This window comes from Astyanax mexicanus, chromosome 14, assembly GCF_023375975.1.
Source record: "Astyanax mexicanus isolate ESR-SI-001 chromosome 14, AstMex3_surface, whole genome shotgun sequence".
Taxonomy (NCBI): domain Eukaryota; kingdom Metazoa; phylum Chordata; class Actinopteri; order Characiformes; family Acestrorhamphidae; genus Astyanax; species Astyanax mexicanus.
This window is the reverse complement of record NC_064421.1, coordinates 16,943,216-16,969,148: the sequence shown is the minus strand read 5'-3', so window position 1 is coordinate 16,969,148 and position 25,933 is coordinate 16,943,216. Positions and strand designations below refer to the sequence as shown.

At 38.7% G+C, this 25,933-nt stretch overlaps 1 protein-coding gene across 1 annotated transcript; it reads right to left on the bottom strand.

Annotated features, from left to right (window-relative positions):
* Positions 1-11,855: 11,855 nt before the first annotated feature.
* cdc5l (CDC5 cell division cycle 5-like (S. pombe)) lies at positions 11,856-25,725 on the bottom strand. Its single transcript, XM_049463962.1, has 16 exons — positions 25,512-25,725; positions 23,769-23,872; positions 22,277-22,438; positions 22,062-22,189; positions 21,846-21,945; positions 21,513-21,731; positions 21,235-21,379; positions 20,689-20,877; positions 20,413-20,561; positions 20,148-20,310; positions 19,892-20,056; positions 18,016-18,096; positions 17,208-17,450; positions 16,506-16,703; positions 13,289-13,501; positions 11,856-12,515 (listed from the first exon to the last, which is right to left on the bottom strand). Exons 1-16 carry the CDS (start codon positions 25,554-25,556, stop codon positions 12,408-12,410), a joined length of 2,412 nt encoding a protein of 803 aa, XP_049319919.1. The 5' UTR covers positions 25,557-25,725; the 3' UTR covers positions 11,856-12,407.
* Between the last annotated feature and the right edge of the window lie 208 nt (positions 25,726-25,933).

Below are 25,933 nucleotides of genomic sequence, written 5' to 3'. Positions count from 1 at the left end.
CTGCTCTCCAGGGTGTTAAGTGCTGCATGCCTGAGTGTGCTCGGAGCAGAGGAGAGTGTGTGAGTGTGTGTGTGTGTGTGTGTTGGTGTGTGTGTTGGTGTGTGTGTGAGGCCGCTTGCTGAAATGTAAGAGCAGTAGTTGTGGAGCTACACCACAGAGACCACAGGGCAGAGGAGGCTGCGGTCCCCGAACCCCCGGGGGGCCTGTGCTGACCGGCCACTGCCCCACACAGACACTTCAGCGAGAACCGGCCACAGACAGACCCAGCGTCCTGCTGAGGGTTTAGAGTTCAGTCCTGGTACACGCTGTTCACAGCCAGCTCCTCTACAAACTACCTCTGAACAGGGTTTTACATCCCAGCGTGGGAAATGATCATCATGATATAATATTACAGCCATATTTTTCTTCTGCTCACCGTAAGCCTGAATAAGTTGAATTCACTTAAATATTTTGAGAAAATAAAATACTTGAGTCGATTAGTCGATTAATCGTTGGTTATCATGCTTAAATTGTAAGTGAAATTAATTGTTATACAGATTTTTTTGTTATATCAATCGCTACTTTGAATTACATTGTCTGGTGTTATTGATGATTTTATTTAATTAAAATACAGATTTAAAAGAAAATGCTACAGTCTGAACAGTAGAACATATAGCCAACACAGAGTTAGCAGCTCAGAAAATGATGATTGCTCTTATAGCCTACAACACAGAGGCCACACAGGTGATCATAATATTCAGTATGATGAATTAAGTTTAATTAAGTTAACCTAATGTAGCCTGGAGTTAATCACACACACTGATGGTGAGTGTCTGAAACTGGAGTACACACTCAGTATGCAAATAGATTGTGCCAAAAACATTCAGAAAAGGAGTGGTTGATGGCAACAGAGTAAACTCAGTTGATTCTACTAAAATACTAAAATATTAAGTAATTTAGTGTTTGAAAGAGCCAAATTTATGTTGAACATACTTAATTTACTTTTTACTATTTTGCTATTTATCGGTATATGTTTGAGTAAAATGAACATTGTTTTTTATTATTTTATAAACTACAGACAACATTTCTCCCAAATTCCAAAATAACAATATGGTCATTTAGAGCATTTATTTGCAGAAAATCAGAAATGGCTGAAATAACAAAAAAGATGCAGAGCTTTCAGAACTCAAATAATGCAAAGAAAACAAGTTCATTTTCATAAAGTTTTAAGAGTTCAGAAATTAACATTTGGTGGAATAACCCTGGTTTTTAATCACAGTTTTCATGCATCTTGGCATGTTCTCCTCCACCAGTCTAACACACTGCTTTTGGATAACTTTATGTCACTCCTGGTGCAAAAATTGAGCAGTTCAGCTTGGTTTGATGGCTTGTAATCATCCATCTTTCTTTTAATTATATTCCAGAGGTTTTCAATTTGGTAAAATCAAAGAAACTCATCATTTTTAAGTGTGTAAAGCATAGATAAAGCATAATAATCATCGCATAAAGGTAAACAAACTGGCCTTATACCATTCTTTATTACTAAAGCCACATATAAACCACATTTAATTGATATTTAGAATCCAATCAAGAAAACTCACCCAGATTTGGTTACTGCTTTTCCAGCAATAAGTAGTAAACTACACGTTTCAACAGGCAAATATTTCAAAATGTTATTGAAACGGTTCAGCCTGGAAAGGGTTAAAATGTTATTTGCAGGCTGCATCTCCAGAGAGCCAACTGTGAGCCATTATCTCCAAATGGAGGAAACCTTTTGATCAGCTTCATCTTGTTCTCCTTGTCTTCTATTACATTTTATAAGAGGCTCTGAAACTGCTTAACATGATAAATATGCTTCAGACATCCTAAAAGCACACATTTCTTACTGCTTACTTGAGATGCTAGTTTCATATTTAAAGAGTCTTTATTACAAATAATTATAATGAAAGACATAAACTGTAAAGTGAGTTCCTTATTTCAGAAATAAAGCTACAAAAACAGCTTTACTGAAAATTCGTTGTAGTTTTTTGTGACATAGCCACAAACACATTTACAGAGGACCACCCATTCACCCATATGCTCTGGATTGCTGTGTTTTTCTTCAAATGGCAATAATTTTGGGTTTTCGATTCTATAGGAAAAATCTGTCCAGTTTAAAAAACAAACCTAACTGTTTGTTCTGCACATTTATTCTGTGGTTGTTGTTTAGCAAAATAAAAGAGAGAGGTCAGTTTCCATGCCTATTAGTGTTAAAGTCATAGGTAATAAAAGCAGCATAATTTATTCTAATGAAGAACTAAAGACCAGGTTTTTAAAAAAAATGTAATTCAATATTAAATTGTCCTGCTTTAATACAGACTAACATATGTATGTATAACATTAACATACACTTCTTCTGGAAAAAGGGTAAGGTAAAAGATTGTATAAAGGCTCTTTTAAACTGCATTTTTTCCTAGTAAAGCACAGGTAAAGCACTTCATAGAACATTATATTAATCCCAGACTGTAAGATTTTTCCCCCCAATATTGGGCATCAAGTACTCTAACATTCACCATGGCCCTCATCAGAGCATGCGTGCCTGAAATATTTACCACCATCTGGCAGCCCTGCACTCACTTTTATAAAACCCAGTAAAATTACACTACACTTAAACCATACACATGCAAAACAGAGTCAAGTCAGATGTCAGAGAGAACATGTCATTTGGATCTGATAAAGAGCATCGCCTAGGGGTCATCTTATATTGGCACTGAATGGCAGCTGGCGTCACAAGCTCTCTTGTTATTGCTAGTGAAAAAAATAAGAGCCCATTTCTCGTTCAGCTGTGACATATTTGGAAGTTTGGAAGCAGAGCAGCAAAATAGGGCCTTTAAATCTCTCCCCTCTCCTGTAAATTACAACCCTGCATTTTTAATTTCCTCCCCACACACAATGTTATTCACAGGCATCCAAACCAAACATGGGCCATGCAGTCAGTCTGAACTGCTTGGGGTACAAACTGCCCTTTTTATAGGCTTAAAAAAACACTGATCTAATATTGTATGAACCAGATCACACATTCACAATAACCTGTCAATAGGTAGAGGTAAGGTCAAACATAAGGCCTGTGGGATTTCCTGGGATTTCCCAAACTTCAAAAAGAAAAAAAAAAAATTAATCAAGGTTTAAAAATTTACAAGCTTCAAAAATTTACCAAGCTTCAGTGACCAAAGATTATATTATCATTAGTTTGGCTAATGTTGGCTTGAAATATGATCTAAAAATATTACTGTAAAGAGAAGTAGTTTAAAAATTGAACTGTAACAGTAGTATGAATGCGTTTGTCATGTACTCCTTTCTTGCTAATGAAATTAAGCTATTCCACTTTAAAATGACAATCTATATTATTTAGTTTCTGAACTGAAGGCAGAAGCATTTCTGAGTGGAGAAGGGACAAAATATTGTGTTTAATGGTACCAGTGTGCTGAAACGACCATCTCTACTAAGCCTAATATATTCATTCTGAAAACGGGGGTGTCGGGTCGCTTCTCGTGGGAGTTCTTCTGGCAACGTCACGCGTCTTTACATACTTATGTCACACGTACAGCCTCTAAAAGAGGATTCAGCTCAGCTTTATTAAACGTGAGCGGCTGGTTGAGCAATGGAGACTTCAGAAGAGGAAACACGAATTTATCTGCTCTGAAAGGAGACTGCATCACACCCGCTCAGTTTAAAATTATTCTTCTGCATGTTCGATGCAATTACCCATTCTCACCAGAGGGAGCCCTAAATGCAAAAACCTATAGACATCAGCTTTAAATGGCCTACACTTTTTAAAACGAACAGCATCCCTATTGTTAAAATGCCATTGATGATTCGACGCATTCAATTTTAGTAAAGCAAACCCAGACTGTTTTTTTTCTTATTTTACTGTTAAGTTACTACTACTAAGCTAGGACTTAATGTTCTCCAGAAATGTTAGCTAGCACTCTTAAATCACTGTATACATTAGTCATTTTTGGTCACTCTCTGTTCCATTAGCAGTACACTTGAGCCAAAATTTGCTAATGATATTTGATTCTCTATTAGCAAATGAAGAACTTCTTGCTTCTTCTGAAAAGATTTCAGTCCCCCTTGGCATACGGCTGCATATAATTCAGTGCTTTACCTGAAATAAGTTCAATAAAGTTTGACACTCCTTAATAGATAGAGGTAAAATCAAACTAAAAAATGTTAGGATGGAGAATTCAAACAGTTGAGTGAATAGAAATTTGCGACAATAAAGAAGAAAGTCTTATTGTCGAGTCATACTGGGCCAGCAACTTCCAGTGAACTCGCTCAAAGAGATATGTTTGATACGTATCCTGTATCTGAAAGCGATGACACAAAATAAGCACGTCTCCATTCTGCGGAGAGAGGGTTAAAAGAACCTCCCGACGGCTCAGTCACGACGAGGTCATGCTGGGTGAAGAGAATACCAAAATCATTAAAAACATCTTGCATAAATCACCATGACTCCGTTTGTAATTACCAGCGCTCAGATTCAATTCCAGCAGATGGGTCTGAATTCGACAAAAGATTTCCATCCAGTGCAGTTTAGCTGCATATAAAACGGGACTTGTGTTTGATTTGTAACCAAATCCCCTCTCCCTCGGGGGTTTCCAATTCTGACTGTAATAACAGGCTAACACACCGGAGACCTCACTTTGCCCTCGTGCTTTATAATTACCGCCGGGTCCGCCACACTCGCGTAAACAGGTCAGGAGTGGAGCTGTAAAGAGCGCAATCTACATGGCTGGCCAGAAGAAAGGCAGCACAAAGCCCTTGATGTAAAAGTCAAAACAGAAGGCCTGTGCCATGGCTGTCTTGCTGTCACTGTGTGCAATCTGGTTAAATTTAGACCCTGAAGACAGCTCCTATTTATGATCGAACCACAGACCATATCGGTATAGATTGTTATTATGTTTGGAAATGTTTTGGATTTGATTTCAGAGAACAATGCTGACCTTTGCTTTATAGTCAGTTCCACCAGGGAGAGCACGGCCAGCCCTCGGAGCCAGACTTGGCTAGACAACAGGAGATTTTACAAACGAAAAACATTCTGCCCTTTTTTTCCCTTTTCTTCTTTTTTGTTCTATTCTTCTCCGCTGTTATTTCTCCTCCAACACGAAAAGGAAACCTGTCTAATTCGGTGTCGGCCTCAATAACACACAGTGTGTTTGTTGCTCGGACTCTTGGATGCAGAGAGTCCCCATTATCCCATCATTGATGGCTGCTTTGTTCTTGTTTTCAATGTCTGTCTCTTCACGGATCCTTTGATGCCGTGTTTTCCTCTCTTTGCTTAAATTCCATTCCTTCTTCTTATTTTTTCTTTTTCTTCTTCTTTGTCTTGTTTTTCTGCACTGAGAATGTGTTGGGTTTCAATTAAGCGTCCAGTGTCCAGACCCTTTCCTCTGGGGAAAGGTGAAACGTCAACATGAAGGCAGCCACAAAGACTATAATTGTCAATTTTCCCTTTTCCTGTTTTGGCAGCCCACATGTTTAAAAGTGTTTAAGGACTTGTGAGTGTGTAAGAGTCTATGATCATTGCAGGCGTTTTCATCAGCGCGTCACTGGGGTACCTTGCCTCACTGAGTCACATGTTTGTCTCTCACGCCGTGAGTCTGCTTCCTGTTTACAGCATGTGTGTGTGTTTGTCTGTCTGTTCGTCTATGTGTACGAGAGTGAAAAAGGGATGGCTGTAGGAGGTTCTGAGGTAATTAAGTTATGCTATGTTTAACAGGCTGCCAATGGATTATATCCTTCCTGGAGAGCAGCAACAATGACATGAGCCCAATGAGCGATGTCATCACCAGGAAAACACTTGTTGTATTGCTCAGATCTCTAGACTCCAACATATGCAGCAGCTTAAAGCTCAAACCCAGAGTTAAAAAGGGGCCATCAACTAATTTAGTGAATCTGTTCATGCTTTAGTTGATGTATGCTGCATGAGTGTACTGTTGACTGACAAATAAAGAACAGTTGGTCATTTTGATTGAGAGATGTTTGGCTTTTGTCTTCGTGAATGAATTTGAATAGAGTGGACAGGAAAAAATGTGCATTTGTTTGTTATTTCGGTTATTACATAGCATTTAAGTGCTGGATCTCCTGCATTGAATATGGATATGATTTCTGCCTGATGTGAGTTGCTTGTCTTTAGATTCCTAACACTGATGAACATTTTGCATCTTGTAATATGATGCCCATATTTCTGCTTGTGATATCTTCTTCACCATTGCCCTAAAGAGGTTTCTGGAGATTTTAGTGCCTAGTGCCTGTTATTTATCTGGTTTTATTCACTGCTCTCAGTGTTTCTGTCGTCAACTGCTATTGATTTCCTTGGCTGTTCTACGTGTGCTTGTTAGTACACCAGGGGCATCTTTATTTTTTAGGGCATTCCATGTTCTGGAATCGATTTTCCCTCCTTTCTAAGGTTTAAAATAGATGATTTTTCCCCATACACTTGTAAACACCCTGGTCTTTATGTTGGTTCATCTTTTTTAAGAGCAAACTCAGTGTTACCTACCAGAGAGGTCTGCGAAACAGTTATTAACCGAGACTTGCTGTCTTACTCAGCAAGTCTGATTCTCTGTTATACTGAACAAGCATGCTCAATTCTACTCTATAGCAGAGTCATATCATATTGCCCAATGGCTGTCCAACAGTTCAATGTACTAGGATCTTTAATTTTTCCAATAATTTTGCATTAAATGTAGAGACAATTATTTTTTTTTCAATATAGTTACATAGACAAGGGAATACTTTGGCATTTCTTTTGGCACTACAATATGGTGTTACATAAAATTTTACAAACTGTGCAAAACAGAAGCCTTACATTTATCATGTCTAGAAGCAGCTTTGACTTCTCTGGGCTTGGTAGCATCATGGATGGACCACGACACAGTAAAAATGTGTATTATGGTCAGAAATTATGTATTATGGCATTATGGTCATCTGTATTACAAATGTTTGTATTTAAAACCTAACAGTACTAAACAATAAGCACATCTAGAACGTAGAATTTTAAGAACATGTAGAAACTAAATCCTTCCTGCTTTACCCAATATAGATAGGCGTAGCTCTGCATTAAAACCACAACCACACAAACAGTCAGGTCACTGTCTATTTACTCTGTCTAGACTGCAATGCATATACACTACATAAAGGTTAGTATAAGCCAATCCTTCACTGCCCCCTGCCCACACCACTAATATATATATATATATTCTTTACATCTAACATGGAGTAACCCTGTGTCACCAAGAATCATACTGCACAGTATTTGCACTACAGTCACATGCCCTGGACTTCTGTATTGCACAACAACTATTGTACTGAACCAAGATCCAAGTTCTGATGTTCAGAGGACGTTTTGCTAACCCAGTGAAGGCTGATAGCATTGTGCTACTTCCAATGAAACCTGGTGCTAATCACACAACTTCCAAAATCAGCTATTTAATGATTTCCGAAGGGACTGTGCAAAAGGCAAAGAGAATTCCGCAGTGATGCAAACCTTACATACCTCATCAATCCTTCTCAAACTGGTGGAGATCAAAACTGAAGGCCCATTGTTTCATCTCCAGTGAAAGAACCCTTTCAACACTTTACTGAAACCATATTCAGATGCACATGCATCTTCGTCAAACCTCACTGTGATTTCTGTCAGTCTGACAGCTTTCCACATCAATCATATTGACATAGAAATGGACATCAAGTGACCGCTGAAATGGTGTCTTCGGGATACTTGTTTTTAAATCACAATTATACAAATACAGTTTTTTTTATACTGAACCATTGTACTTCTAAAAAAAATCAGCTTTTTAAAAAGACACGCTGAAGATTGGCTTTTGCTAGTAGCTTGTTTCAGAAGGTCAAGGTTGTTGTACAGTGGAAAACTAACCAGTTCTATACACTAGTTTACCAGCATGATGACCAGCTTAACAAAACAAAAGCCTCTGCCCAAGTGCCTCCATGCCCTAAATTACCCTCTAAAGTGGCAAAAAAGGGGGAAAAATGCACTAATTGTTGCCTTTCTTGTAGGTAAAAAAAGTGTTTGATAGCCCATTGGGGCGCCTCTTCTTGCACTAAATTATGATTATGTGCTCTGTAGATCATAAAGAATTTGATAACGCATTATTTTTAACATGATGTCCTGAGTTAAGTTTGGTCAGCAATAGCTCAGCTAGCTCCCAGTCTGAGGAAGCACTGCTAGTATTATGCAGTCTTATGCTAACTGAAGCTAAGTGACCATATTTAACTGTATTTAATCATCCATATCCGTATCCAGCATTAAATATTTGCAGTATAATACTCTGAACAGTCTGAGGAAGGCTAGTATAGGAGATAAATCTGTGAAGTGTGTTAACAATAGTGTTAACTGGCACGAACAAAAACATTCACACGCGAGCTAAATGTTACAAAATTACTCACATTTTTTTTTAAAACACTGTCTCTTTTTTTTCTGCCCCGAGTCTTCAAGCATTTTTCCAGGCCATGTCCAAACAACAGGTCCAAATACAGGTCCAAACGCAGGTTCAAACACAGGTCCAAACGCAGGTTCAAACACAGGTCCAAACGCAGGTTCAAACAACACGTCAAAACACAGGTTAAAACGCGGGTTCAAATGCAAGTCCAAACAACAGGTCCAAACACAGGTTAAAACGCGGGTTCAAACACAGGTTCAAACACAGGTTCAAACACAGGTCCAAACACAGGTTCAAACACAGGTCCAAACAACAGGTCCAAACACAGGTTAAAACGCGGGTTCAAACACAGGTTCAAACACAGGTTCAAACACAGGTCCAAACACAGGTTCAAACACAGGTCCAAACACAGGTTCAAACACAGTTGCTGCCATACCTGAGACTGAGACTGGAGAGGTGTGGCAGCACGAAAAGCCTGCAAGAGAGAGCTGCACAGGAGATTCACCTATTACTCCAGCAAATATAATACTTTTTTACTGCTTCAATTAACAGGGTTTACACATTTCTGTCTTAAATATGTTTTATTGTGATTACAATTATTGTGATTTTTCAGAAGTCAGATTTTTTGTGCAAAAAAAAAAATAATTTCAAGGCAATAAATCTTTTTTTTGTGTGTTAATAACCATTGTAAATTTAAGGTACATTTTTACATGTAAGATTTCGTCTTTTAAATTATTTTAAGTAATTTAAACTCTATAAAAATAAGCACAAAAAGTCCCATTTCAAGTTATTTCTAAATTCTTTTTTTTAAATGAACTAAACAAATCTGTGAATTTTGTTTGATTTTAATCTTCCTTCACTCATTTTGATCCTCTAAGATTTTTCTGTTTAATATAAGCATATAGGTCTCAATTTACATATGAATATTTTTGTTTTTGCCTATGAGTTTTTGCAGTGTATAGGTGCCTTCACAGTATGAGATAATGCATTTGATGATAAAAAAGTGAATAAAATAAAATAATGATAATTACAGTTGTTAAACTAAACTCTTGTATCTGTTCTATCTATGTGAGTTTTCAGCTTTATCCACACCTTCTCTAGAATATTCAGGCGGCAGGGGTGTTAAATTCAGTTTGAGCTGTAACCCTGTGGCACCCTGCTGCAGTGAGTAGGTAATATTGCCAGATTTCTTTGTACCTGTAAAGAGGTTAATTAACAATAATAATATTATTTATAATCTTATTTAAGGCTGAAGATTATTTCATCATACATGTAACATCTTGATGCCTTTTTAATTTATTTCGCATCTGCCCTTCAACCAGCTTTTTCACGCTGGTCAAACCACTTGCTGGTTAACCCTGTTTACACCTGGTCACTTCAGTCATATTTATTATGAACATTGCACTGATATACCTGAAGTCATGGGATAGCAGTGTGCAAACTAATCATGAAGTGATGCCTCATGGGATGGCTTGGGAATGCAGATTTGTAAAATGTGACTTTGAGTGGGACTGAGTCTGAATGGGCTTATGGCAGCATAATATGAATTATTGTGGAATTACACTTCTGTAGTTTTACAGTCATTTAACATTCCAGGTAGCTGGATTATGCCAGACAGTGAAGTAGGTGATTATGACATGCAGAAATTGTGGAAGAAACACATATACATTCAATGCAGGAGGCCCAAGTTGTCCAATGTGTAGATGATTTGAAACCCTATCAAAACACAATCCAAATATTACTCATTTGAAGTGACTGGGTGTGAACAGGGTCTGGGTAACATGTTCATGCTTCTTTTTCCAGTCAACCAGCTGGGTCAAGTTGGTCTAGCTGCTAGACCCATTAATCCACCCCAATCCCAGTCAAAAATCACCCTTTACTAGTCAAAAATAAACTGGTCACCCACCATAACCAACTTAAGCTGGTCTGGCTGTTTTTTAGTCTACTAGTCTCCCCTGTACCAATCAACACCTTTATGGCTCATGAGTTATTATTACAAGTTTAATCAGACCTGCTTTAATGGATTTACAAATTATGTCTTCCTCCTCCACTGCAGACAGACAAGTGACGCCACCCACCCAGTCACATTTAATTCATCACTGCAGCTACATAATGAAAGGGCTTTGAATGATCTTGCATCAGTCTTGCAAAGAGAACATTGACGAGCATTGAAAACCCCAGAATAACAGCTTTCAAAACCACATCCGCTCTTTCCAATATGCTCTAAGGCCAGAGGCGTCATTCCTTCTTCAGCAATGGGAGACTGACATAGTGCGACTACATTCGAACATAAAGTGACAATTTCTAATAGTTTTAAGCCAGTTGTCCTCATCTTGCCAAACCTAATTACCATGGCTTCAGGCTGAGTATCTCCATAATATAAAATTGGAAGCACAACTCGCCAACTGAAAGTGCTCAAACAGCAATATTCATTTTAGAGAAATTAGAGTAGTTTAGTTTCATTTTTAATGGGATGGAGATTACCTTTAAAGCCATGGGAGTCAGTTTTTAGTTCCAGTACCTCCATTCGTGATGGTAAAGTTCTCACAGGTCAATATAAAAATATTCAGCAGTTTATAAAGAAGTATAGTGGGGGAAAAAGTGGTGTGTAATCAGCAGTATGGGTCAGTTTATTGCTGTTATATGTAAAAGCTAACAGATGGAAACACAAGAGCCTCAAAACAATGGAGGTCCTGGACAGCTCTCTGAACATAGCTCAATAATTGTATTGTAGGATATTAATCATAAACACCTAAATAATGTGTGTTTACACGCGTATACAGGCCTGTCACAATAATTCGATTATTGACTTATTGTACAATAAATGGACATGGCCTCAATAATATTTGATCGTGATATTGTCTATTGTGTTTATTTGTTCACATATATATCAATATATTTTAGCCAATCGTGCAATACCAAACCAATGCGTCAATAACTGCAACTTTATACACACACTGTTGAATTCTGAAGTTTTTTGTATTTTCCCAAACTATGATTATTAAATTTTTGTTTTCTTTAGAAGAGTATGATTTGTTTTTTTTGTTTTTCCTTTATTTTTCTTATATCATTATATTAGTGACATTAAATTATTTAACAATTCCAATATTCTTACAATTATTGCAATAATTTCTGGCACAATAAAAAAATCCTATTAAGACAGGCCTACATGCACTTAATTGTATTATGTTTGACTTTCTGTAGTTGACTTAAACGTGCTGACCTTATTGACTATCAGATTTTCTGTAGTGATCAGATTATTAAAGGGCACTCAAAACACATTAATCAGATTACTAACAAAATGTGATTTTCTGCAGTCATTAGATTATCAAGTGCATGTAAATGTAGAACTCACTGATGTTACTGCACATCACCAGACAGCATGAAATCATGTTAGCTTCACAAGGTTAAATACCACAGATGTAATTTTGAAAAAAAAAAAAAAACGTTTATTTTATAATTTTAATGAAAAAAGCAACACTGAGCGATCTCAGAACTGAAGGGTTACAGTTGAAGAACTAGATTGATCACATCCAACAAGGATACACAGTTCTCTCAACATCAACGTACCAAATGAAAAGGTACAAGACTCTTGTGTGCAGTCTCCAAAATGGCCTGAATCTGAAAACAAAGCAGAGCAAACATACTGCCAGACAGACAATATTTACAACATACATCATGTTGATTTTACAAAATGAAAAACTGATGATTTTAAAAACAAAGTGGGGGCTCCATGTGGGTGACTGGTCCATGGGATCTGAAGTGCACAGAGCCTGAACTTTAACTCCACACTCACGAGAGAAGCTTTGAGAAGCAGCGACGGAATCTTTGTTGCTTGCTGAAGGACATTAATATGGTACACACTGAAATCCATGCTGTTATACAAGCTGGAAAAAATAACTCCATAGATGGGTCTTATATTACAACCAGTGTACATTCAGCCACGATGTTGAGATAGAGTTACACATTCTTTCCCCAAAGTCACATTCAGTACTTTTCTGAACCCAACGTTTCTTTCTCAAGGAGGAGGTCAGCGAACCTCTGCTGAAGCTCTTTCTCTCTTTCCTGCTGCCTCTGCACATCCTCTCTCAGAGCCTGATGAGGAAAAAATGGGCAATTAGTATGCAAACATTGTTTATTCTCATTAAGCTAAATTCACTCATTGACAAAAATAGAAATACATGGTGTATCGGATTGCTGCAAAATTTAGCGTAGAATTTTTGTCTCAGTCAGATATATAAATGATTACAGGTATAAACTGATTTTGGGTTGATATTAACAGAACATGTTGCTTTTCATGGCAGGCTTGGCTTTTAATCTGCATTTTTAGCAGGACAACATTCGCCCACTAACAGCAAGAGTTTCTCAGGAATGTATTTGCCAGACTGCAACACTTTATTGACCTGCCTGGTCAACAGATTTATTGTCAATCAAGAATGTATAGGACCATCTGGGATGGCAGCTTCAGCAATCCACAAGTGTGCAGGATCTACAGGCACAGCTGCAACACATGTGCAGACACATGACATGTTGCAGACACATGACATGTTGCAGACACACGCTCAACCGTATTTCTTCTTGAATCCAGGCTTGTGGAGGCTAAATAAGGCACTAAAGCCCCAATTGTACAGTTCTGTAGAATTATGCTCCAATATAGTAAATTGCTTACATGTATCAGCATAACATTCACACAAAGCTTTCAATTTAATCAACTGCATTACTTTTGTCAATGAGTGTATATTGTGAGACTATTACCATGTAAAATAACAAAACAGCTCAATTTCTATATATTCCTCAGACATTCGTTCTATCAATTAGCAGTGGTTAAATTCTAGTACTTAATTTACTAAAACATGAGAGAGCATCACCTCCTGTCTGCGTGGGATGGCTGTGTCCTCCTGCTTCTTCAGCTCCTGGAATGTGTGGAGCTCCATGTGGGCCTGCTCCACCTGGTCCCACAGGTCACTGAGCTGCTTCATCAACCCCATGGCGCGAGACTGGTATCCACCCAGCAGGATCTTCATCTTCTTTTCCATCTTAGCTGCACGTTTGGCCTCTGTTGTCATGTGCCCCCTGTTAATCTGGATCACAGCACAAAACATGCGGGATTGATTGGTAGTAATTACTTGTGGCAATACAAACCATTCTGAAAGACTGGTTAACACATTCCAACTAAATAAACCTTAAATGTTTTATAATTACTGACAAAACAGGTGCAAAGTGCAAAAAAACCCGAACCAAACATCAAAGAGCCCAACACAAGCTGTGGTATATAAGAGCCCAGAGTGTCACTGCGGCTAGAAAATTTACTGGAAATAACATTTATAACCCTGCCACAGAACACGCATCCAAACCAAAATGCTAATGGCTAAGTGCTAAATACAGCATCCTACCAAGTTGTAACTCACTACTACTGCTGCTGCTCAAATTCCTTCTGCGAAAGTAACACTAACTCCTGTACCCAACTAATGTCTGGCCCACACTACAGGATAATCAGGACAATTCTAAGGCCACTATGCTGTCCACTGTTGGTGGTAACGACCTCTTTAGAAATTCAATGAGCCACCCATCTGGCACCCACTCTCAGACCTCACTCAAACTCTTATCAGGCACATCACCTTGCCACAGGCACACTGGCCAGTGTTCAGCCTCACTGACAAGAAAACATCTCAACTGGCAGATGTGTAGGCATATTCAAGGTGTTTCCTGAGGGAACACTTCATAAGTTTATCAGATGACTGTTTCTTTTACGTGAACTTAAATGTCAAATGTTATTGTTGAGCTACACATGGCAGTGTGTACCGGACATAGCCTAAAAGATATGCGAACCCTCAAGCGTTACATTTTCCCTTTCGTTTGTGAAGTAAAAGGGTGTCCTGTTACCTTTGACCTGTAGAACACAAAAATAAATGCTCATTCCATGAACTACTGAGACATAGATTACTGCACAGTCAGTCAGTCAGTTGTTAGGAGGAGTGGGTGATTCGGCTCTAAAATAATATCACGATATCTCAGAAATTTTGAGATATTGATATTCTTGGCGATACAATAAAACATTACATTTAAAAATATAGAATTTAAAGAACACACTACTGAAAGAAAACTAATATAAAAGTTACGTTGCAAAATGATTGCATTCAATATGCAATTGCAATGAGATTTTTACCAAATGTATCAATTTGTAACAGAATCAACGAATCCAACTTGCCATGATACTATTAATGCACTCCATATATCCAGGATTTAAATAAAATTAATAATACTGGACAGATATAATCTGTCTCTGGTAGATATTCAATGGTTAAAGTTAATGTCTGTAACTTTTGGGATTTAGGGTCCTTTCTGGCGAAAATGGGTAATTGCAGAGCATGCAGAAGAATCCTTTTAAACTGGGCGGGTGTGATGCGGTCTTCTTTTAGAGCGGATGAATCCGATTCCAGGTTATGTTCAGTCAGTGATAGAGAGCACACTCAGTCAGAAACTTCACGTCATTGTTACTTTGGTTTCACTATGAGTGAATGAGCTACTGAAGTCTACATTGCTCCACCAGTCCGAATTAATTTGCCGCTCGCGTTCCGCAAAACTGATCCGGATCCTCTTTCAGAGGCTGTACGTGTGATGTAAGTATGTAAAGACACCTGATGTGGCCAAAAGAACTCCTGTAAAAAGCAACCTGACACCCCAGTTTTTAGAATGAATTTATTAGGTTTAGCAGGGATGGTCATTCCAGCACACTGGTACCATTAACCACAATATTTTATCCCTTCTCCACTCAGAAATGCATCTGCTTTCAGTTTAGAAACAAATTAACTCAGATTGCCACCTTAATGAGAACAGAGTGAATTTTTATTTTGCAACAATCAGCAAAAAAGTTGTACTTGACAGCCCATATGACCCTAACATTATATCATGATATTTCAGGCTATTTCTGCGTTTACGATACTTAAAACCTTTGCAGATATCATTGCGTATGATCCGACATCAGACCACTAGTTGGTACTAAAATCACTTGGGTCTAAACAAATAAACTGAGCACACGTTTATTTTTTTATATTTATAATCTAAAGTATATTTTCTGGCTGGTACACTTAAATAAAATTTGGATACATAATATGCAGCAATGGTGGGGGATGCCTGTAAAACCGTATGAAGGGTCTTTGAATAAATCCGTGCTGAAGAGCTTGGTTATCCCCAGGGGTGCAGGGCTCAGGGTGTTTAAAGCTCCTGACCCCCAGGGTTTGTTTACTGTGTGGTTGAGCAGAAGTCTGTGGGTGTGCAGGAGTTTATGGACCCTTCCACAGATGACACTCCTGAGCCGCACTGCTGCGAGTGGCTTCTGAGGCCTGTTAATAAATGTGGTATGCAGCTGCCACTAGCGTAAATCCTGTTGATTCTGTGAATGAGAGGCGTGCGGCGCTGGGCTAACTGCACCCCTCCAGGAACGCCCCCTCCCCCTCTCTTTGCAGCGTTTGACTGTGTGAATGGGCTCCAAGTTTCCGCCCCGTGTTCCCGGCAAAGAAATATGAAACAAATGCACCCTTTGTGAGAGGGGGGCTGGCTTGATTAACTGAAACTTCGTCTGCGTCCAGACCCGGGCCAACTGAACATCTTTCAGTGCCAATAATTTGTGTCTGTATTAAAATAAGGGTTGGCTCCGGAATGTCATTGCTAATTTGTCTTCAGACTCATGAAATCGATTTGGTGGACTAATCGGTGTTGCTCTTGGCCCTTTGGGCAATGAGGTATGAAGTTTAGAGCAGCAAGCACGTTTTAAACGAGCTAATAATTGGCTTAATATATTAACTGCTTCTTATATACTGCGTTAAACATTCAGTTAAACATTTATTACACTGAATCACTTTAGTTCAAAGCAATTATCTGCCTTGATAAAATATTCTCCACTGAACTAAACTGAGAAACAGTGAAAGTGTTTCTTTGACTGTCCACAATCATTCACACTCATAGCTAAGTGTAGTCTACCACCCACACGCCAGATTGAACATCAAAATTAAGGAGCTGGTGCCACCTTCTGGACTGTCTTGGAACTGCAAACTTAAATAAAAAATAAAAAAAATGAAGATTTACCTCCAGTTTCTTCTCCAGGGATTCGATCCTGTCCTTCTTGCTGGCCAAGTTGGCTCTTGTATAGCGGTTCTGACCAGGCAGGTACAGCACCTGGCTGTAGCATTCCTCCCACACCTGGTTATAGGCCTCGTTGGAAAGATCACCATGGCCCATTCCATGCTTCACCACCTCCATTTCTTGCTTAAGCAGGTCCTTGGCCTGGTGTTTTCACAACAAGAGTGATTAATTCATTAATTCATAAATAATTCATTCATACATATTTCTTTATCAGTAGATGCATAATCCATAATGGACTAAATGAGGGAGACAGATACCTGTTTACATCTGGCAGATCTGAATTGTAGACCAGACAATATTTAATTTACTTTCGCACTTGACTGTTTAAACTGCAAGGGAACAAACTCTGATACTGCTCTCATCTACAAAAATAAAATAAACAATAAATATTAAATCTGGACATGATTTGTTTTTGACATCCTCCGAATACGTTTTGATTGACCAACCATAGTCTGATCACAATGTGTTTTGAGGGTGTTTACTGCTGGCTTTCCAATTCACCACCACATACATGTTACTGCCAGATGTAAACAGTCTTCAAATGAGATGCAATTTTTTTTTTTTTTTGTTATTTGTGCAAAAGTCATGATGACGGTCAGAAGTTTTCAGAACCCTTAAAGAGCACTAGGACCACAAAATATTTACCTTTTTAAGGTCTTCCTCCCCAACCTTTTCGTAGGGCGTTTTCTCCAGGAAGGCAATGTGCTCAGCGTTGTTGGAGCTGGATCCCACTCCCTTAACTTTTTTGGCCAGTGCCTCTGTATAAGGGTGATGCAGGCTGTCAAAGTGAATCATAGTGATCATTTCCTTCTTAATGAGCTCCTCTGCCTGCTGAAGGTCTGTGAGAGGAGGTTCCACATTCTGAGGCCTCAGAATGGTCTCGTTTACCTGATGACAGAGACAGGTACATCATTACAGTAGAAAAGATGGACACCCTGAGTCATCAGCAGCTTTTAGAAAGGGTAAAATATTCAGGTGGGGGAGAAAAAAAAATCCTGACCAGTCACATCATGAAAACCACCTCTGTGTTTCTGCACTCACTGTCAGAATTATCAGCTCAACTGACCATAGCCTACCTATAATGTGTAGTCCAGAGCAGGCAATAATATTTACTACAGTATTCCTACAGTGACTCTGACATGGTGGTAGAGCATTAGTGTGTGGATCACTGGAAAGCGAGTGTTTAAAAACTCCAGCAGCAATGCTGTGTATGATTACTCACACCAGCACAACACACACCACTAACACACCACCAAGATGTCAGGGTCTCTGCTGTGCTGAAAAAGACAAAACACCCAAATAAATGCTGCTCTATGGTTGTCTCTCCTGTGGGGTCCTGACTACAAAGAACTATAATTATAATCAGTGGCACTGACAGGATAGGCAGTGACTTATCTTAAGCACATTTAAGGAAGTAAAGTATGTTTACTGAAACACAAGAGAAATAACTCACCTCAGAAGGCCTGGGTAAGTTCCTCTGCACTGCTGTATGTCTCTGCCTCAGCTCCTTCTCCCGCTCAGCATCTCTGACTGCCTGAAATAACACATTACATTCAACTTTACTTTTACTTAGCTCCACACAGTATATATACTGAACAGTATATATAGCTCTGGGAAAAAAGAGATCACTTAAAAATAATGAGTTTCTTTGATTTTACCAAATTTAAAACCTTTGAAATATAATTAAGATGAAGATGGATGATTACAAGCCATCAAACCAAGATGAACTGCTTGAATTTTTGCACCAGGAGTAGAATAATATTATCCAAAAGCAGTGTGTAAGACTGGTGGAAGAGAACATGCCAAGATGCATAAAAACTGTGTTTAAAACCAGGGTTATTCCACCAAATATTTAAAACTGAATATGAATATAAACTTGTTCTCTTCGCGTTATTTGAGTTCCAAAAGCTCTGCATCTGTTTTGTTATTTCAGCCATTTCTCATTTTCTGCAAATAAATGCTCTTAATGACAATATTTTTATTTGGAATTTGGGAAAGTGTTGTCTGTAGTTTATAGAAGAAAACAACACTGTTACTTTTACTCAAACATAAACCTGTAAACAGCTGAATTAGAGAAACTGATTCAAAAACTGAAGTGGTCTCACATTTTTCCAGAGTTGTATTCCTATGTTACTAATACAATGCTCTCCAATTGAACTGCTCCATTTTCACAACAAAATTCATTAGCTTTGGAGTGGTATAATCATGCGTGGACCAAGGTGAGCCTAGGCCAAATAAGGCATTACAGCTTGTACCAAAAACTGTAATAGAAAAGAGCTTCAGTTTTGTATACGCTGCACAGATCCATGTATTGCTCACAGGGCTGCTTACTTATGCTGCTTATGCCTTATATGGAGAAAGGTATTGGGGCACCTACTCATTCATGCACTGTCTATTCCATTATCAACAGTATTTAAAAAAAAAAAAAAAAAAGTTTATCTAGCTTTTTAGGAGAAACTGTATCTAAGTGTTGTTTTCAGTAATAAAGCAGATATTGTCGCTGTCCAAATAAAAACAAGCATCTCCATTTTTGTTGATGAGTTGAAAGTTTAATTTGAACAGAAACTGTTTCATACACCGTGCCAAAATTTGTTGATGAACGGACCAATAGAAATACGGTACTTCAAAATTATCTGAAACAAACACTTTTTTTCACATTGATTCTATTGAAAGTTTAGAAGGTTTAATCTCTCTCTTGTAAACTTGCCATTTTGGAGATACTTGTCTTTTTTATTGGACAGCGACAATATGCTTATTAAATTTAATATTAAGTAAATATCACGATTTATCAAATATGATTTAGGACACTAGAAACTTTGTTTGACAGATACATACTTCTATGAAATGATAAAGTATTACTCATTTGAAACATTTTGTTATTGACAGACAAATAATGGATCATTTTCTTTTCCTGGTTAATTTAAACCATAACAGTCCAACTAATTGATTGTGGAAATAACCGTTCGTTGCAGCACTCATCTAAATATCACTGTTCCCACTAATGAACTCATTTGTTGTGTCGTGAGAGAAATCACTCATTTAACTTGATGAAAACCATGCTATGAATCTGAGAAGCTGGCACAGACAAAGCTTAGCACTGGCACTGTTAAAGCCTGGGAGGATGAGGAAAGCAATTACCGCTGGCATGAACCAGCTTGCCTTTGTGAGCAGAAATAGGATGTTTTTCTAAACTCAGCTTCATATTAACAAAACTGTGCAGCTGTAAATGACAAAGTCCATCTCCATCTCTGTAGTTATTTATGAATTAATTAAGGACGAACCTATGCTGGGAATATACACACAAACAAAAAGATCTAGAGCCCACTGACTTGTTTACGAAGCTCAATGTCGGACGCATCCTCCACAAAGCTCTCGTCCACCTCTGCTTCCTCAAGCTCCCTTTCAGCATTCTCAGGCAGCACAATCTCAAAGTCGTTTTTGGGCATCGGCAGAGACAGCAGGCCCATCTTCAGATGCTCGCGAGATTCCCGTTGCTGAAAAGAAACAAATTATACATTATCAGTCTGCAGAGAAAAACTAAGAGAAAACTGAGGATGTGTGCGCAATTAATGTTTCATCACACACCAGGTGTTTTGCATATGCTGGATCTGCATAGTCCACCACACCATCTTCAGAGTTGATGTTAAGTTTGTCACGCAGTGGTGTTCGGCCTGGGGTCACTCCCATGGAAGGCTTTGGAGTCATACCGCTATGAGGAGTCAAACCCTCGGCACCATGACTTGGTGTTCTGACGAATAAAACATGTTGCAGATTTATTTTTTTTGTTACAATTTAAAACTTCTATTACTAATAAAACAGCTTAAAAATAAATGGCAATTTAAATAACTACCTGAATGGTGTAGAGAGTACAGTATTTGGAGTCTGGACCACCTGCCTCTGAGGTGTGACCCCAGAAAAGTCACTCTCATGTAGAGGTGTGTTCAGACCTCCCTTCAGAGGGGTGTCCACGTTTGTGAGTGCCATCAGATTCTGGGCTTCCTGGAATAGTAATAAACAGAAAAATAAAGCTAAATTAAGCATGACATTAAAGCATATTTGATAATGCAACAATGTGTTAATATAATGTTTGCTTAAGTCACATTTCATAGAAATGATCCAATGGTACCTGAATAATCTTGTCCTGTGCTGCAGGAGTCTGTGGTGTACGGAGGGCCATAGCATTATTGGTGACATTGTATTCAGAAAGCAGTGCACTGGAGGCCGAGTTTGTAATTCCTGACTCTTCAGCAGTTTGTCGGGCGATCTCGCTCGCCTGGCCGAGTTTGACCACTTCCTCCAATTCAGCATCAGAGATCTGAAAAGTGAAAGCAAGTTGAACCCCTCTGTGTAGGTATATAATTGATTTATACTTTAATAGCTACAGTAATCCAAACAAACCCTACACACATTTGTAAATGTTACCAATTTTTACCAAAACTTTCTGGGTATTTTCATTTTTCCAAAACTTATCCAGGTTTTTCATTCGACTATAAGAACCCTGATTATAATTTCTACATTAAAACTAATAACTGAATCATAAACCTATTTAAACAATTTAAATGGTTTAACATTATTATGACAATGTAAATAAATGCTAAAAGGCTTGCACCAATGAAGTTGAAATATACAGCACTTGACCCACAACCTGCTACAGCAGGATACGACCACCTACCTGTGGTGCAGGCAAGACCAGCTTACTCCTCTTCTTGGTGAACTCAGACACTCCGCTGGTCTGCAAAATAGCAGAGGGGAGGTCCGACTCTTTCTTCTTCTTGATTTTCTGCCTGTCCTTCTTACGTTCCCTTTCCTCTTTTTCACTGTGAGAAGGACAATAATGTTTAACAAAAGAGATAACAAAACAAGACCAGCTCTATGAAGGCCTAAATTTAACTGGCACGAATTCAATTCTATGCCAGAGTTAGAGGCAAAATTTGGACCGCAGTCACTCACTTTCTGAGCTCCCCGTCAAGATGCTGCTGGCGAAGTCTTTTGAAGTCAGGCTCAAGTGGATCATATTGCTCCATAGACGTATCATAGAATCCCTGAGCAGGCTTCTTCTCAAAAGGAATTTCGGCATTGTAGTCTACGCCTCTCTTTTTCTTTCTCTTCTTCTGAATATCGATGCCCGCAGCACGCAACTCTCTGCGCTTCTGCAGGGCTGCCAATCGCCTGAGGAAAGAAGAGAGTATTGGTCTCATCTCTAAACTACTAGCCATGCTGTTTCAGCACAAACCTCTGTGCCGCTAGTAATAAATATGTTTATTTTGATTGGAGACTTTTTACCTGGCCTCCTCAAGCTGCTTCTCCCTGGCTTTCCGCTTGGCCTTTTTGCCCTGTGTGTTTGCTAAACGAGCCCTGGCCTCAGACAGCATCTCCAGTTCATCTGCAAAGGCACAAGAACACCTTTGTTACCTTCGTGTGAGTCAATAAATACTTAGCACTGTGCCAGGAGTTACCCTGAAGGAGAGTTTTCTCAATATGTTTCATCAATATGCCAACCTTCATCCATATCCACAGGGTCTGGCCTGGCCGGCTTAGTCTCAGGGTTAGGGTCAATCTCCCCAGGCTTAAGCTTGCGAGGGTCATCTGTTGTGTCTTCTTCATTGTCTCTTTGGGCAGCTTTGTCTCTGTGTGTCAGAAAAAAACAATGCAGTGAATAACAAGCTGGCCATACTCCTAACACATAGCCACAATAAATAAAGACAAGAACTCACAGAAGAAATTCATAGTGCTCCAGGCACTGTGCAGCTGTCCTGCCAATGATGGGGGCTATTGTTCTCCACTGGGTGGGCATCAGCTTGGCCAGATGCAGCAACTTTTCCTCTTCTTCACGAGACCATTCTGTTTTCTTAATACTGGGATCCAGCCACTCATACCTACGTAGTTTAAGAAAAGCAAGAAAATCAAAGCCTAAGCAGATCACCTCTAAAATTAGAAATAAAAAAAGGTCTAAAGAATTCAACTAGGTATACACAGACTGACCAGGAAATATTGACATTTCATATAATGGCAACTTTTCAATCAGCTAGGATACATTGGGTACAGTAGGTAAAGAGCCAGCTCTTAAAGATGATGCATTGGAACAGCAGGACAAATGGGCAAGTGTAAAAATCTAAGGAACTTAATGTGCACAGGGTCAATAGCCGGTCTGGTCTGATGCAAGAGTTACGGCAGAACAAATGGTTGACAAGCTATAGCTGGCCATGGCAGGAACATGTCTGAACACACAAACATGGTGTTGACTGTCAAAGGCAACCTGACTTTGGAGTAATGGAAGAATGGCCTGGTCTAATAAATCACATTTTCTTTTGCATCCTGTGCCTGATAGACAGGCACATATACATCAGTCACATTTACATCAGTCACATGAGAAAAAGATGGCAATATGATGCACACTGGAGAAGGCAAGCGGTAATCTGCTGGGAAACAGTAGCTAAATCCAGCAAATCCAGTCCAAGAACAGTACAAGGAACATCTCAATGTTCAAGGTGTTGACTTGAACTCTAATTACCCCACATCTCAATCAGACTGAGCATCTGTGTGACATGTTAGACAAACAATTCACATCTTACAGAAGCTCTTAACATTATGATGTCAGATATTAGGGGAGGGTTAAAAAAAATATATATTTTTCGAGTCAAAGCAATCTTCAGTTAAATGACTCGATATTGATTCACATAAACTCGAATTCAGTCTTTTAAAATCTTTTTATTTCCCCCATGTGTTTTTGTGTAAATCTTTAACACTCTTATTCTTTGATCTTATGTGATCAAACAGTCTTTTTACTGCACATCAAGTACTAAGAAGCTCAAGTACTAACTAATATTTTTAAGGTTGAGTGTTCCTTTTACATTTGCTACACTAGCTCACTGAAAATCTCTTTTTATATATAAACAAAACCTGTTATTGTAACGGTAATATCCCTAAACAAATTGATACTGAACTGGATTAAATCAAATAAACTAAATTGAAGCGATTTGATTCTGGAAATCTGTGGTGATACCCAGCCCTACCAGACCAGACCGTCACTGGACACATTCAGAAGTGTTGAACTCAGACATCAATAGTTCAGAACTGGTTTTGGCATCATTAAGAGCACCCACAAGTAATTTAAAATGTTAGTACTAATCAGTATATTTAAAAAAAGCCTTCAGCAGAACAACAAACAGAACACTCAGCACTGAGAGAGAACAAGAACAGATTTACCATCTAGCTTTACACTGTTTAGCTGACTTTCTATGCAGCAAAGAGGCAATCCGGGACCATTGATTTTTGCCATATTTCATTACAGCTGCTTTAAGGATCTCATCCTACAGAAAGATAACAGGGGAAAAAGAACAGATTGTTAAGTTCACAAATATTTTACAATGACTGGATACATTTTCTGGAATTAGTACTAATAAATCTTTTTAAGGAGTGGCTGTATTGTGTTTAGATTTGTCAGCTAGTTTGACAAACTTGATGCTTACCTAAATAACTTACTAACTACATTTACATTAAAGGCATTTAGCAGACGCCCTTATCCAGAGTGACTTACAACAGTGCTTCGCAAATAAATCAGAACATGATGGCTTCAGGAAGCTCCCTATGATTTCCTCTGTGTTCACTATTCAGCAGTTGCTAGATAGACTAAGGCACTCAAAAATTGGATATTATTTACTTTCCCTCAAGTTGTAAAAAAATGGGAGAGTACTGTTTAAATTTCATTTACGTTTTGCAAGCATCACCTGTTTGATTCCACACTCATTTATCACTTTGGAGTTTTGTATTTAGAGACTATAGTCTTTCTGTTTCTCTGCACACATTATTATTATTATTATCCTCCTTTTAAACAGTTTCCTCTTCAATGGTCAGGTATTAGTGTGTTGTGTTGGTATGAGCAGATCAGTCACAGCAGTGCTGCTGAAGTCTTTAAGCACTGTATGTGGACTTTTCTCAAAATCTCAGACTAGGGCTGCAACTAATGATTTAATCATCAGACTAGTCGATTAGTCAACGATTATTTCTGCCATGTCCTCCACCTCTAAAATTGATAGAAAAAGTTGAACATAAGATTTGATTTTGGTCACTTTTAGAGACTAAGTTGAGTGTAAACTATTTGAGTGAACCATTTACTCATCTTCCATTGCACTTATGTCCTCTGCACTTTGTGTAATGCGGTACTGTTGCAAATTAACAATTAAGTTAGTCGACAATGAAATGTGTAGTCGACGATTTTAAATAATCGACATTGCCGATTATGTCGACTAATCGATGCAGCCCTAAGACACTGAGATGATGAACCCGGTGGTATTTAAACACTTCAGTAGCACTGGCTTATCATAAATACACAAAAAATCAGTTGGTGGTCAGAATGTGTTGCTACTAAGACCTACAAAGGCCTCGATCACACTAACTAGTTTGCTGATTAGTCTAACGTTACTTAACGCCAGATCAGTGCAGTGTATTGTAGTTTGGTGTTTATCTGCACACGAGGACTAATTTTGGCTTTAAACAAGGCGAGTTAGAGCAGAAAAAACAAGCTGTGCAGTTTCAGGACTGAGGGCAAAAATGTAATGTTAACAGATAGATCAACAGTTAATATAACGTTAGGTTTTAACTCAGTCCAGAGGTGCTCAACCTGCACCCACACAAACACTGCTGCCACACAGCTAGCGTTAGCTACTTAACAAGTCCAGCTAACTAACCTAGCTAGCTAGCATGCTACCTGTATCTGTAAACTAGCTAGCTAGCTAACGAATACATGTTGCCCGTGTATTTGTGTGTCAGAAACACTGACTAATACTGTTTAAACCAATAAAATATAGTTATATGTACGACACAGCTAACGCTGTAGTAACTTAAACACGCTAACTTCACACTTCACAGCTAAAGCAGGGCTGCTAGCCTAGCATAGCCGAGCTCCGTTAGCTTAGCCTGTCAGCACCACACTGCTAACCCAGCGCTCACCTCAGTGTTCCTCCAAACGCCTCCTTTAATCATAATTCGCGGCATCTTGGCAGCTTATTCTTCACACCCGCACCCTGAACTATAAACAGCGCTGTATTAACAGCGATACAGGAGCTCCAGGAGACCCGGGGTAACTGCGGTGCGTCTCAGAAAGCAGAGCAGCAGCTAAAACACGGCCCCGCTAACGCAGCGCTGGCCCACAGCAAATGGCTTCTGTTCACTGGGTTGCCAGATTCGTGCTATTGACGTTAAAATCCCTATAATCCATCCAAGGGGGTATTCAATGTGAAGTTTTTGATTTAAAAAAGACAGACTTACCTCACACTAACTCACTAACTAAACAATATATAGAATACAATACATATTATATTCATAATATTATACTAATATTTTTTAAACAAGTAGAGGGAATTTAAAGTGTA